The following is a 12,248-nucleotide window of genomic DNA, read 5'->3' on the forward strand; positions in this document are numbered from 1 at the left end:
ATAACAGCCCCTGCTCGTGGCAGGAGGCCCAGGGGCCCTGCATGGGAGGCCACTTTCTGAAGGAATTATCATAAACCCTCCAGAAACCACTGCAAACACCGTGCTCTGGGGCAAGCATGGGCACCACAAAGGGATGTAGTAGAAAAACTAAAGGTTTATTTTTTTTTAATAAAATACATCCTTACAAAATAACCATTTTTCTCCCAGGCAGAGGGACTGGGCATGGTTCCTGCCATCTCTCCTTCCCTCCCCTTCTCAATTTGGAATTTCCAACGGTGCTTCTGGGGCAGAAGAGGCAGCTGTGCTCTCCGCAGGGTCTTCATGTGCAGATGATCTGGCACAGCCCTGGCACAGCCCTGGCACTGCAGGCAGGGTACAGTGAGAGCCCTTCTGAAGGGCTGGCAGGGGCTGGCAGAGGGCCCCAAGATCTCTCAGTCTGACCCATCCACAGCACCATGGCATGTCCCACGAGAGGCTGTGTGCTGGGCCAGCCAGCCCCTGCCCTGGCTGCAGTGCACCACCTTCCCATGGGCTGGTGCTGGACGCTGCTTCTGCTGCTCTTGGGGCTGGCCCAGGGAGGTGATGGGATGACGACCGAGTTTTAAGAGAAGAGGAGGAGGAAGAGGGGTGCAGGTTTGTCAGTCAGTGTGGACTCTGCTGAGAGAGAGGTGCACAGTGATTTCTGGGGTCCTGCCCCCCAGTGCCCTTCTTCAAGAGATGCTGTCATCGAAGATACAATGTTAATCCCACATCCTGCATCTGCTGCTGCCCCATGCAACTGCTTATGCTGGGAAATGCTGCCCCCATGTTTGGCACTACAGCCCACAGCTCAGATCTCCTCCAAGCCTCCCTGGAGCCCTGCTGCTTTCCCTGAAACCCTCCTACCTTCCCACAGGTCTTGGGATAGCCCCAAGACCTATAGCCCTCATCCCTGCCAGATGTATGCTAGCAGGGCTGGGGAAACACCACTCACCTCTCACTGTGTGTTGTCTGGCTCCTTTTCCTTCTTATGTGACTTTGACTGGGGGTTAAATGGGAGAAAACAAGGATTATTTTACAGACTTGCTCCTTTCAGGGAAAATGTGACTGGGCAGCAACTCCTAACCCCCAGTGTATATGCATATTTTCAGATGAATTTGAGGGGAACTGATTTTGTGTCCTTTTAAAGACCGTGAAGCATTCCATCGTCATGGAGATGGTCTCAAAAAGCAGAAAAAGAGACATTTTCTAGTTTGCTTAAGCACAGGTCTGCCCCTTGCTTCCCTTAAAGCAATGCAACTGTTACCAGGTACTGGAATATCTGGGGTTAAAGGGAAAGAATAAAGTTAGTTATTAAAAATGAGTCACACACAACATCTCAGTAATTCTGGAGAGAAGATTCATGGATCCCAGTCTCCAAGAGTCCCAAGGGCTCAGGAAGGCGCCTGGTTGCCCCTCAGCATGGATGTTTGTGTTACAGCATCATTATTCATGCACACATCCACACAAACACCCCCGCAAGAGCCTCTGCAGGGCAGGCACTCACTGTTACTTACAGGCTCCTGTTCTGCATATTTGAATTTCTTCTGCTTGTAATAGTCTCGTCCGTGTAGAAAATGCAGCAGGAGCAGGTCACAGAGGACAGAGGCCTTAAATCAAAGTGCAGTTAGGTTTGGAGTTGCCCTCCAAGATCACCTGGAGTACTGTGTACCTCTAGTTTTTCCCAGTTTGTCCCACAACTTAGGGTCACTTCTCCTTCATCCCATAGCATGGCAGTTGCTGAAGTCTCCAAATGTCCATTTATGACAGAGGTGAAATGTGCTGTGTTCAATAGTGGGTGATTTAAGTCAACAGAAATGAAGTGTTTCCACTTTAGGAAAGTGCAGAACACAACACCCTTTAAGCCCTGCCCAAGTTTTTAACGACCATAACCAAATTGGACGCTGGGTTTCTGTCCTTCATAAAATACCGCCAATCACATGCACGCCATCCCTCAATGCCAGCTCTAGCTTGAATCTATCAGGATACCAAGAGAGCCAGCCTTCCTTTCATCAGCAAGCCAGAGAACAGCAGGAATCTATTTTCCTGAGCTATCAAGGCAGGAGAGCACCTCCTCTCCCCCTTTTGCCCATCATCTGATTCTGTGAGCAGTAGCCAGTATTTCACCGCAGCTCAAGGACACTTCCCACGGATGTCACAGGCAACAAGAGTAATTTGAGAGTCTCCATATAGAGGTTGGAAATATCTGAACTTACCACTCCAAAAATACCAATTCCAGAGCCAATTGTGGTCATGGTCGGGATGATGTCAAATTTGCCTGCCTGGATAAAGTGAGAAAAAATAAGTGATAAGTTACAGTCAGCCCAGGGGAAAAAAAAAAGGGTGCTCTAACTGTAGGTGGGGCTCGGCAAAAGTGTCTCGCAGTGACCCAAACCACAACCACAGCACACAGAGAAACAGGAGCTGGGAAAGAGCTGGTCAAACAGAAAAATATTGTAGGTTAATTCTAGGCTGAAATAAATTGAACTTACTTTTCTTCCTGTATTTTTAATATAAAAAGCTGAACCAAAACCAACCAACCAAACGAAAGTATACACTTTGAATATTCTCCATGGGAACACAATAAGGAAAGCCTTCTTCCCCAGTGGCAAGAGAAAGACAAAATAGAAAAATGCAAATGTTAAGCTTTTGGAAATATCAGTAAAAGGTTTTGAGCTTCCACAGGTCTCCCCCATTTCCCTCACAATGTTTTTTAGACAAAACCACTGATCAAGCTGCAGCTGAAATACATGACCTATAAACCATGTTTTCCTCCTCTCTTCTCTTCCCCAGTGTTTCCCAAGGGTACCTGTGAGCAGGCCAGAACCCAAGGAAAGTATTCACACTAGTTTTCCTAATCCCACAGGACCCTGGATCTGTATTATAGAACTGTTACCTTCCCAAGGATATGACACTGCTGCCCCAGGGATCCAGAGGATCCACCCTCACCTTGCCATTCACCAAAATGTCAAGCCGGATCCCAAACACCTTATAGAGTGTCCTCTTTTCCATGCCATCTTCTCTGTAGTATTTGGCGTATCTGTGAAATTGGATGGCAACTGTTAATGGACTATCAGGGTGCCTAACAGCCCCTGCAACCTTACAGCATCAGGATCTTGGACAAAGATCTGGGAAGGTGCTATCACAGACCTGCTCCCGCCCTTCTCCTTAAACCCCCTAAAGGAACTGGGCTGTTGGCACCTCTCCTCTCTGTACCTCAGTTTTCCTGCCTGCAGGTTGGAGTTCCAGCTCCTGCTCATGCTGTTTGATCTGATGTCCCCAAGTTCTGCGTGCAGCAGATATTGGTGAAGCACTAGTGACAGTGTCACACACAGCACAGGATAGAGACTATGAGAACACGTGAGATGATCCTGCACCATCTCCAGCCTTTCAAGAGGCTTCCCAAAAGTTCAGCCAAGCAGGAGAGCCTTCAAGGAAGAGGAGATGGAAAGGAAATGGGGCCATTTTGAAGCCAAGGGGTCTGTTATCACTTTTCTCATGCCGTTTAAAAGAGCACTGGTACTGCTGTCTGGCCCTGCAAAGGTAGTGAGTATTTTGAAGGACAGTCTCCAGCCTTCTACCATCCCTTGAGTGGGAACTTGAAAGCTGTCACCACTGAATTAGCCTTGGAGAATTAACAAGTATTTCCTTACCTGAAGTTGAACCCCGGTGAAACGTTACTGTCATCATTGTAAAGGCCATGGAACTGGTAAATGGGTTTGCAGTACCGCAGGGGCCAGTCGAGGTCGCAGTTCCAGTCGATGGTGATGCCCACCACTCCACCCTGCAGCCAAGAGGGGAGTCACGAGGTTGCCCCTCCCTGGACTTGGCCCACACAGAGAAATGCTCTCCCTCCTCATACGTGTCCTGTCTCTATGCCATGAGGTGCCCTGGCTTTCCAGAAGCATGGACCCCACTGCTGCCTCAGCCTTCCTGAGCTGCCTGGGCTTTGTGGCCTGTTCATAACCCTTGCAGAGGCTCTTGTTTCTGCCCTGAGTGCTGGATACACAAATAAATTCGTGCCCTCTTGTTTGTGATCAGAATCCTGTGCCCAAGGAACTGTCCTGAGCAACAGTGCTCACCACAGATCCTCTCTGATCCTCATGCGACAGCATTCCCTTGCCTAATTATGCCCAAGAGATTGCTCAGGAAATACAGGAGTCCCTCCTCCCTCCTAAGCTCACTCCTGGTTTTAAATAGCTGTGCCCCAGAGGCTTGTATTTTTGCACCTTTAATATACAGAAACTTAGAATGGTTTGGATTGGAAGGGGCCATAAAGACCATCTTGTTCCAAACCCTGCCACAGGCAGGTACACCTTCCAGTAGACCAGTTTTCTCCAGGTCCTGTCCAAGCTGGCCAGGAAGTAAGCAGCCATAGCTTCTCTGGGCCATCTGATCCAATCCATGCAATATATGTTCATATATGCAAGCCTCAGATTTTATTGAATGTCTGGCAAAGTTTTCACAAGGTGGTTTTGCAGTGCAGAGATAGCAGATACTCCCACACACCAGCCTGAGGAGTGTTAGGCAAAGCTGCATTTTGGAGCCTGGGGAAAGACTGCAGTTAGCACTGTGCAATGACCAATATTTGACCATCCAGCTGGGATTTCCCAGCTCAGTCAGATGGGATTTGGCCACACAGATCTAGTTATTCACTGCTCAAATGAAAACAAGCTGAACCCTGGGATTTACTGTCAGTGGGTCAAATCTTCTCAAGAGTTTCCAAGAAAAATGTAAATATTAGGCCATGTCCAAGGAGATTCATAATCTTTATGAGATAATTCCAACACTTGTGTTTTCTCAAGAATTCTTGAGAAAACAGAAAATCATCTCAAGAACTGGGGTTGATTGCACTGCCAGCATCCCTCTCCCATCAACAGCAAGGAACATCACTTGAAATAAAAGTACCTTAACAGCCAGGAAGGTAAAATTCTGCCCCGATTCCTTCACTATGTATCCCAGTTCAAACACGGGACATAAGGAATCAGTGACTTTGTGATAGGTGCATTTCTTCAGGTACTGCTTGGTAACACTCTCCACCAAGTTGCGCCTGTGCATGAAAAGTGAGAAGGATTCTCAGTAACACAATAATTTGGGTGGGAAAGAACCTTTGTAAGTCCCTTGCCCAGTCCATGTCGCTCTCCCATTCACGTGCCAGCTTGTCCGTGGGCTCTGCTAGGTAATGCTCTGAGCACCAGCAATTCTTATCTGGGACACCTCATAGATAGTGAGTGTATGCCACACTTTTTACATTTAGCTGGAGTTTGCTATCTCCTACAGCAAGGGTTAAAATGAAAGATGAAAGGGCAACTTTCTTGCCTTTCATCCCACTCTGCTCTTTTGCCTGAAAACATCCTGTCTGTGAAGCCTATGGTTTTGTAAGACTTGTGCCTTACTCAACCTGATCCCATCACTGATGCTCAGCAGTTAATTGTCAGCAGTGATTAAAGGCTGGAAGATTCCCCACAGCCCAGCTGGGTTTGGCACAGCCCTTGCCACAGCAGCCAGCCTGGTCACCCTCACCACCAGGACCTGCTCCCTGTCTGTGTCCTTTTCAGTCTGCCCTCACTCAGGGCATCTCTCCTTGCAGCTGGGGGGCATTCCCTCTCCCAGCCACCTCTTGGGGTGCAGTGTGAGGTCAGCCCAGGACTTTACCAAGCATGCTGGCTGCCAGGACATTTAACCTTGGCTGCAGCATGGGGCCAAGATCAGCTTAGAGAGAAGAATCTGCTGTCTTCAGCACGAATAGCTTCTGCTAATTTGTTCCAAATCAGATACATGGTCAGTGCCATCACAAATCCTCTTACGAGAGTGCCTTCAGCCAGCAGCATTTCCTCCACTGCTGCCAGGAAGGGGCCAACCCCATTCTTTGCTGAAACAGGTGGGATCCAAGATGTTAAGGGGGCTCTGGAGCATGAAGCTTATCCTGGCCATGTGGTATTTTAATTTTGTCTTCAGAGAAGAAAAACAAAGAATCAGAAAAACTATATTTTCATGTGCAACTTGTGAGGGTAATTCAGGAGAGGTTAATTCCAGAATTCTTTCCAGTAACTACAGCTACCAGGTGAGGTGGGACAGATTTGGGAGGGAAATTTCTTAGTTCCTATGAGCTAATACCGGGCTCAGTGCAGCAGTTACAGCAGTCCTGGGATCGCTGATGAGATATGCAACCCTCTATACCAAGCACCCAGTTACACCCATCCAGCTAAACCCATGGTTTCCTCTGAGGGACACAGCTGGAGGAACCGACCAGGAGCCATCCCCCCAAACCCCTCCTTACCTGGACACCTTGAACTTGGGGAAGGTGATACTGTTCTTGATAAACAAGGTGAACTTCTCTGCTTCTGACAGCAGGGCAGGGCTGAAAAACATAAGTGCAGACATTTGTCCATCACTTGGCTCTCCAGGCTGTAGAGAAAGCCCCAAATGGGCTTTGGTGAAAATTCACCCAAACTGAGACAGACCCAGAAAACTGATGGTCTCATCCCTTCCCTTTCTGGACTTTCACAATGCAGGCTGTCCTGGCCATATCCCATAGAGCCCCAGCTTGGTCTTCCCCACACCAAGTGCAGCTGGGGTGGAAAAGAGGGCAACAGTGTCATTCCTTACCTGGGAACATGGTAATCAACTTCAACAGGGCACCAGCCAAAGATCTCACAGGTCTTCACAGTGCTGTTGAAGTGTACACACTTGCCAGTCATGAGCCCTGTGGGGGAGACAGCTGCTCACACCCCTGGATCCTGTGAAATCTCAGCCTCACGCTGGAATAGATGGGATCTGGTTGGGGCTTCAGCTCTGCCAAGGGCATTCAAGACACAAAATGCTCAGGGGGCTTTGGCACCTTTCTACAACAAGACATTAATTGTGGCTTCAGCTCAGGGCAGTCGTTTCTCTTACAAATACTGTACAGTGGAGCAGGTGGGGATTTTTCCTGTTAAAACACACCTAAGAAAATGCTGAGCTGATAAGAGGACAACAGCTGGGAGAAAATGGCTTAGTCCTGATTAACCTTTCATTGGCTGAGCTGTTTGCAGCTCAGGTATCTTTCAAAAGAGCAGAGCTGGACCAGCCCAGGTGGGAACTCCAACCAGCATGTCAGAGGGTTTTCCTAAACCCTGTCCAAAGCAGGTCCCCCAGCCAGGTGACATCCCAGCCAGGCAGCTTTTCTCGGCGTGTCTCACCAGAACAGCAGGGTCGAGGCCTGGCTGTGTGCCATACCTTGTCCCTGACGGCTGTATTTCCCTTTGCTGCAGTCGCTGTCCCGTGTGCACAGCCCGGCATCTGGCAGCTGTTTGGAGAAAGCAGACACCTCTTAGCATTCCACCCTGCAGCTTCAGTCCCTCTGTCCCTCCTGCCTCACCAGATAGCATTTTTCTTGAGGGATACACTGCTCAAATGCAGCCAGGGCCTTGTCCATATACTGCTTCCCAACCAAGGTTGTCCAGATAAAGCAGGAAAAAGGGGGTGATTTGTTTACTCAAGGCAGAAGCTTTCATTTAAGCCTCAAGTCTGCTCTGCTTGATCATCTCAAAGGGAAATAAACTTAAATGGATGCCACCTGTTTTTCAGCAGAATAGAAGTCTTCACATAGCACACAGGAGTCAGGAACAATAATATGTGGCCAGGTTCTGGCTTTTACTAAACCTCCCAATGTCAAGAAAAGTCCTTCCCCAGTGACACCACCACAGCCCCCCTGAATTACAGAAGCTGAGCCCACTGAAGGAAGCCAGTGTGTTTACCTCTGGGCAGGTTCCTTGCTTCTGTCCAGGAGTAACAATGAAGTTGGTCATCACCACGAAAGAGTTGTCCCCCTGTGGAGACACAGCCAACGAGCTCACAGCCAGCACAGGCTCTTCTCTGTGAGGAGCCTCTCCCTGGGTGGGGACCTGCAGTGCCACCAGCCCCAGGGACAGTAGAGGACCCTGCTTGCTGCCTGAGATACTGCTCCAGAGGCTCTGGAAGAGCCTTGATCCTTTTGGAAGCAGCCTCAGATGTGCCTCCTCAGCCATAGTGGGTCCCAAGGATCAAATGCTCCCCAGAGAGAACCTGGGCACAGGTTTGTGACAGGAGCAACCTCCTTCCCACCACAGGGACACCCTGTCATGGTTAGCCCCATGGAAAGCCTATAACTATCTGCACCCCAACACATGGGGAAAAGCAGCCACGGGGAGAAAAGCAAGTCCCTAACCCACCCACCCCAACTCCTTACCTGAGGTGGGAAAACATAGTCCACCACATCCCAGATGTGAGGACCCAGGACACTCTCGTTGGTCAGTGTCAGCCCTTTCAACTTCACTGACACCGAGCTGACGATGCTGTCCTGAGACTGGTAGCCCTTCTCGTAGAGGAACACCCACCTGGACAGGGAAAGGTGGCAGGGTGAACATGGCCATCAGCACTCCTCCCTTGAGGCCCAATTCTCAGCACAGACCTGTGGACTGGGGCTTTTTCTACCACATCTCGCCTGGGGGAATCATTTGCCAAGTTTCTTCCTGCTGGATGAGGGACATGTTGCTGAAGTTTCCTACCCTTTGCCTGAGGCATGTGGTAGCTGCAGGACCCAACTTTCATGCCAGGATGGTGTGTTTTGGGGACTGGGACATGTTTTGTGGCTGAGGGTGCGTGAAGGCAGGTGGAGCACAGTAGCCATCGGTCATTTGGGGTTAAAGCCTACGGCAGATTTGCAGCTTGCTGATCTCAATGACCTGCCTGGACACTCCTGATCTCCTGATCCACTGCAGAGGATCTCTCCAAAACTCAATGCCTCCAAGGCCAACACAGAGCTGAGTCTGGACTTGACCACATCCAGAGCCACCGTTCCCCATCCAGCAAAGGGAGTGTGGAGCCATGGCCCTGTGTGCAAGAGGGCTGCAGGGGCAGGGTTAGGGACACTGCTGTGGCCAGAGCAGGGCTCTGCCTGCCTTTCTCAGCCCATCACACAGCCATTAGGGAAGGCTCCTGACACTATTTAACCTACAGCATAAACAAGCTGCCGCTGGATTAACTCTGACTCAGGGAGATGATAAACATGGGCAAGCAACCATTTCGGGTAGTGCTCCCGGCGTCGAGGAGCATTCTCGGCACTAAAAAAGGAGAGATCTGGATTTTGTCCCCACTGCCGCAGGCATCAGTCCTGCTGGCTGAGACAGAGACAGCAGGCTACCCATGGGACAGCCCATTACACCAGCCTGGTGTGTCAGCCTCACCTCTGACACCTGGCTGATGGGCAGAGGGGAAAATGGGGAACCCCAAGTGCTGTCTGGAGGTTTTCCTCCTCAAGGTGCTAGACCTTGTGGGGACTTCTCGGAGAGGGAGATTTTTAGCTTGCAGCAACATCAGCATCCTAGGACTGAGGGCAAGAGGACCTCAGGGATGGCATCTGCTTCAGTGCCTGGGCATGTGAACAGAAATTCAGCACTGCTGCCACCCCAGCTGGGATGCCCAGCTCCAACATCCTCCTCCAAGGCAGAAGACCGTACTGGGTTACACTGGTGACAGTGGGCATCTTCCCTGACACCCTCAGGGCTGTAGGAGGTTGTGAACTGGGCAGCACCAGGGGCAGAACATTTCCCTAGATGAGCATCCAGCACAGACTGTGCTGATGACCTTATCCACCTCTGGAATAGCTGACTATGGGCACACAGGGTAGGGCAACACCACCTCCCCTGCCACAAAGCCAAGGTCATGACAAAGAAAACCATTTCCCATGAGGCTGTAAATGCTGCAGCAAGTTCTGCCCAGGTTGTAAAAGTCCACTGGTGTCACTGCCTGAAGTGACAGAGCCCTCTTCCCTTGCTGGGCTCATCCTGTGGCTCAGCCTGCAGCTCCTTGCATGCAAGATTTCAGAAAGTGAAACCCAGAAAGCACCTGACCAGCAGCAATACTACCTTATCACAGTTATCACAGGAAAGAACTGCTCCCCAGGTGTGACATGGGGTCTCAGAGGGGGGTTGACCCCACCTGTGTGTACTTGATGGCACTACCCTTGTCCTTCTAGCAGAGTCATACATTGGCATACATTTCCATGAGCATCCCTTTCCTGCTATGAAGGGGGAACAAAATCTGGGAGAATGGTAAATAAACACACATTTGGCTGCCAAATTTGCTTTTAAAGGGTACAGAAAATCTCAGGCATTGTGGCTTGGTGAGGGCAGCAAACTGGGGGCACTGCTGTGGACAGGGAACTGCGAGTAGTGCTGTGGGAAGGGAACTGAGGGCAGTGCTGTCAGCAGTGAGGGGATGCCAGGGGCTGCTGGGGCTGTGGGCAGCTGCAATCATAGACAGCCCCTTACTAGAGGAGCCTGATCACAAGAAACCAGGAAAAACTTGGGAATTACAGCAACTTCATGCCAAATTCCTCCCCTCTGCCACTGGCTGTCAGCCCCTGGCTGTTTCTCTTCCTGCTCCTCCTGGTTGCCTGTCTCGATTTAGCCACATTGCTTAAAGCCACGGTTCCTTAGCTGCTCTGCACAACCATCTGTGCCAGTTCCCCATCCACAGGAGCAGCTGCCCCCAGCCACATTTGGGACTGGAACTTTGGGACTTCAAAGGCCCAGTCCTTAGCAAAAGCAAAGCTGTTCCCAGTGCAAAACTCTTTGCAACAGAGCATCCTGAAGATGTCAGCTGCAGTTTTGCATGAGGATTACCCTTGAGGGTCAAAGTGCTGATGAGCAGGGTGGGACCAAGGTGGGCATCCCACACTGATCTACTGGGAAGGCTTTTACCCTTTGCAGGGAGTCTGTGCTAAAAGGAGGGACGGGCACCTCTGCCCCTCACTTGTTTGCACTGAGGCATGGAAGCCACTGCCTTTCCTTTGCATGAGACACTCTGCACCCCAAAAATTCCCAGGTTTTCCAATTCATGGCCAGAAACCTCCTTTGCTTTCAAACACCCTGCCTGAGGGCCCTTCCCCGTGAAAGGGCGCTGGTCTCCCTCTAGGGCTGAGCCCACAGCAGCCATGGGGCCACAGCAAAGGCTTACCAACCATCACATCCCATAGCATCATCCCACACTGAGGGGACAGGGACCAAGTAATTGTAGCAGGAGCAGCCAGCACAGGGCACCTGAGGACAAACATCCTCACCCTGTTCTCATCCTGCCTGCTCCACTCGCTGCCTTTTTTAAGCAGTTGCCCTTGCACCACATTGGTTTTTGGAGCTGCCTCCCAGAAGCAAATAAGACCAGGAATTTTGGAGCCAAACTGCATTTCAGCCACAGCGTCAGAGCAGAGAACAGGGAGATTTATGGCCCTGTCTTGAGCCGCTTGGGCCTCACAAATCACTGCACTGGCCCCAGATGCCTCTTATTTAATGTAAATGAAAATAAAAATAACAACAGAATCTCAGGCCACCGTCCAGCAGCTGGAGCAGGATTTGGATTCTCTTCAGTGAAAAGACGGGGCCCCGGTGTGCGGAGCAGGGCTGGGCTGGGATGAGCCTCCAGCCCACACATACAGTAGCTTCTGGGGAGGATATGGGGGCTAAGCAGCCATCTAAAAGAGCCATGGTGGGACACTGGGCTGCATGGGAGCAGCCACAACCAGAGGGATGTGAAACCATTAGCAGTAGCCCCCCTGCATTGGAATATAGGAGATACAGAAGCCCTTCTCTCTCCGTTGCTTTTTAACCCAGTGGCAAAGCATTAATTGTAAGGAAGGCAGGTGCTGGGGAGCCTTACCCGATGATGTACGCCAGGACGATGAGCTGGATCAGCCGGAAGGTCAGTCCCACCTTCTTGTTCCTCACCAGCACCATCCGGGGGGTGTCATACTCAAAGAGGAAGGAGGACACCTTGTCCATGCACTTCTGCCCCATGGCTACGCCAGGGCTGTGCCCCAGCCTCCGGCTCTTCGCTGTGTCCTGGGCTGGGCCGTGCCCACCGCAGCTCCGGCAGCTCCTCTGTTTGCAGAGAAAAAAAAAAAGAAAATAAGAATGCTATCGGCGTGGCTCTGTGCACATCTGGGCTGTCGGGTTTCCTACTCTGCGCAGGGATGAGGCTTCCTCTTCATATAAGCTCTGGGCTGGGAACAGCGGGTGCCCTACATGGTCTGGGGGTGGGACAGGGTGTGGGAGGATGCAGGGCCACCCTGCTGCCAAGCCCACATGCCACCAGGACGAAGCCATCTGCCCGTGTGCGATGCTCCCTCGCCCGGCAGGAGCCTTCCCTGGGCACAGAGAGGCTGCAGGCAGGGCTCGGGATGAGCAGAGAGCACGAGGCATTCCTGGGGGCAA

General features: G+C 50.9%; 1 protein-coding gene across 1 annotated transcript; it reads right to left on the reverse strand.

Moving 5' to 3' along the window:
* Positions 1-257: 257 nt before the first annotated feature.
* Positions 258-12,032, reverse strand: P2RX1 (purinergic receptor P2X 1). The gene is made up of 13 exons (XM_062506942.1): positions 11,695-12,032; positions 8,228-8,375; positions 7,758-7,829; positions 7,237-7,306; positions 6,628-6,724; positions 6,299-6,379; positions 4,927-5,068; positions 3,672-3,802; positions 2,968-3,058; positions 2,235-2,300; positions 1,536-1,628; positions 974-1,021; positions 258-657 (listed from the first exon to the last, which is right to left on the reverse strand). Exons 1-12 carry the CDS (start codon positions 11,829-11,831, stop codon positions 977-979), a joined length of 1,173 nt encoding a protein of 390 aa, XP_062362926.1. The 5' UTR covers positions 11,832-12,032; the 3' UTR covers positions 258-657; positions 974-976.
* Between the last annotated feature and the right edge of the window lie 216 nt (positions 12,033-12,248).

Source organism: Cinclus cinclus, chromosome 22 (genome assembly GCF_963662255.1).
Source record: "Cinclus cinclus chromosome 22, bCinCin1.1, whole genome shotgun sequence".
Taxonomy (NCBI): domain Eukaryota; kingdom Metazoa; phylum Chordata; class Aves; order Passeriformes; family Cinclidae; genus Cinclus; species Cinclus cinclus.

Excerpts from the sequence above, each read along its gene's own strand:
- P2RX1 (XM_062506942.1), bottom strand. The coding sequence starts at position 11,831 with ATGGGGCAGAAGTGCATGGACAAGGTGTCCTCCTTCCTCTTTGAGTAT. Across the intron at positions 7,830-8,227 it reads ACTATGTTTTCCCACCTCAG|GGGGACAACTCTTTCGTGGT; the intron begins GTAAGGAGTTGG and ends GTGTCTCCACAG. Across the intron at positions 6,725-7,236 it reads ATACAGCCGTCAGGGACAAG|GGCTCATGACTGGCAAGTGT; the intron begins GTATGGCACACA and ends TCTCCCCCACAG.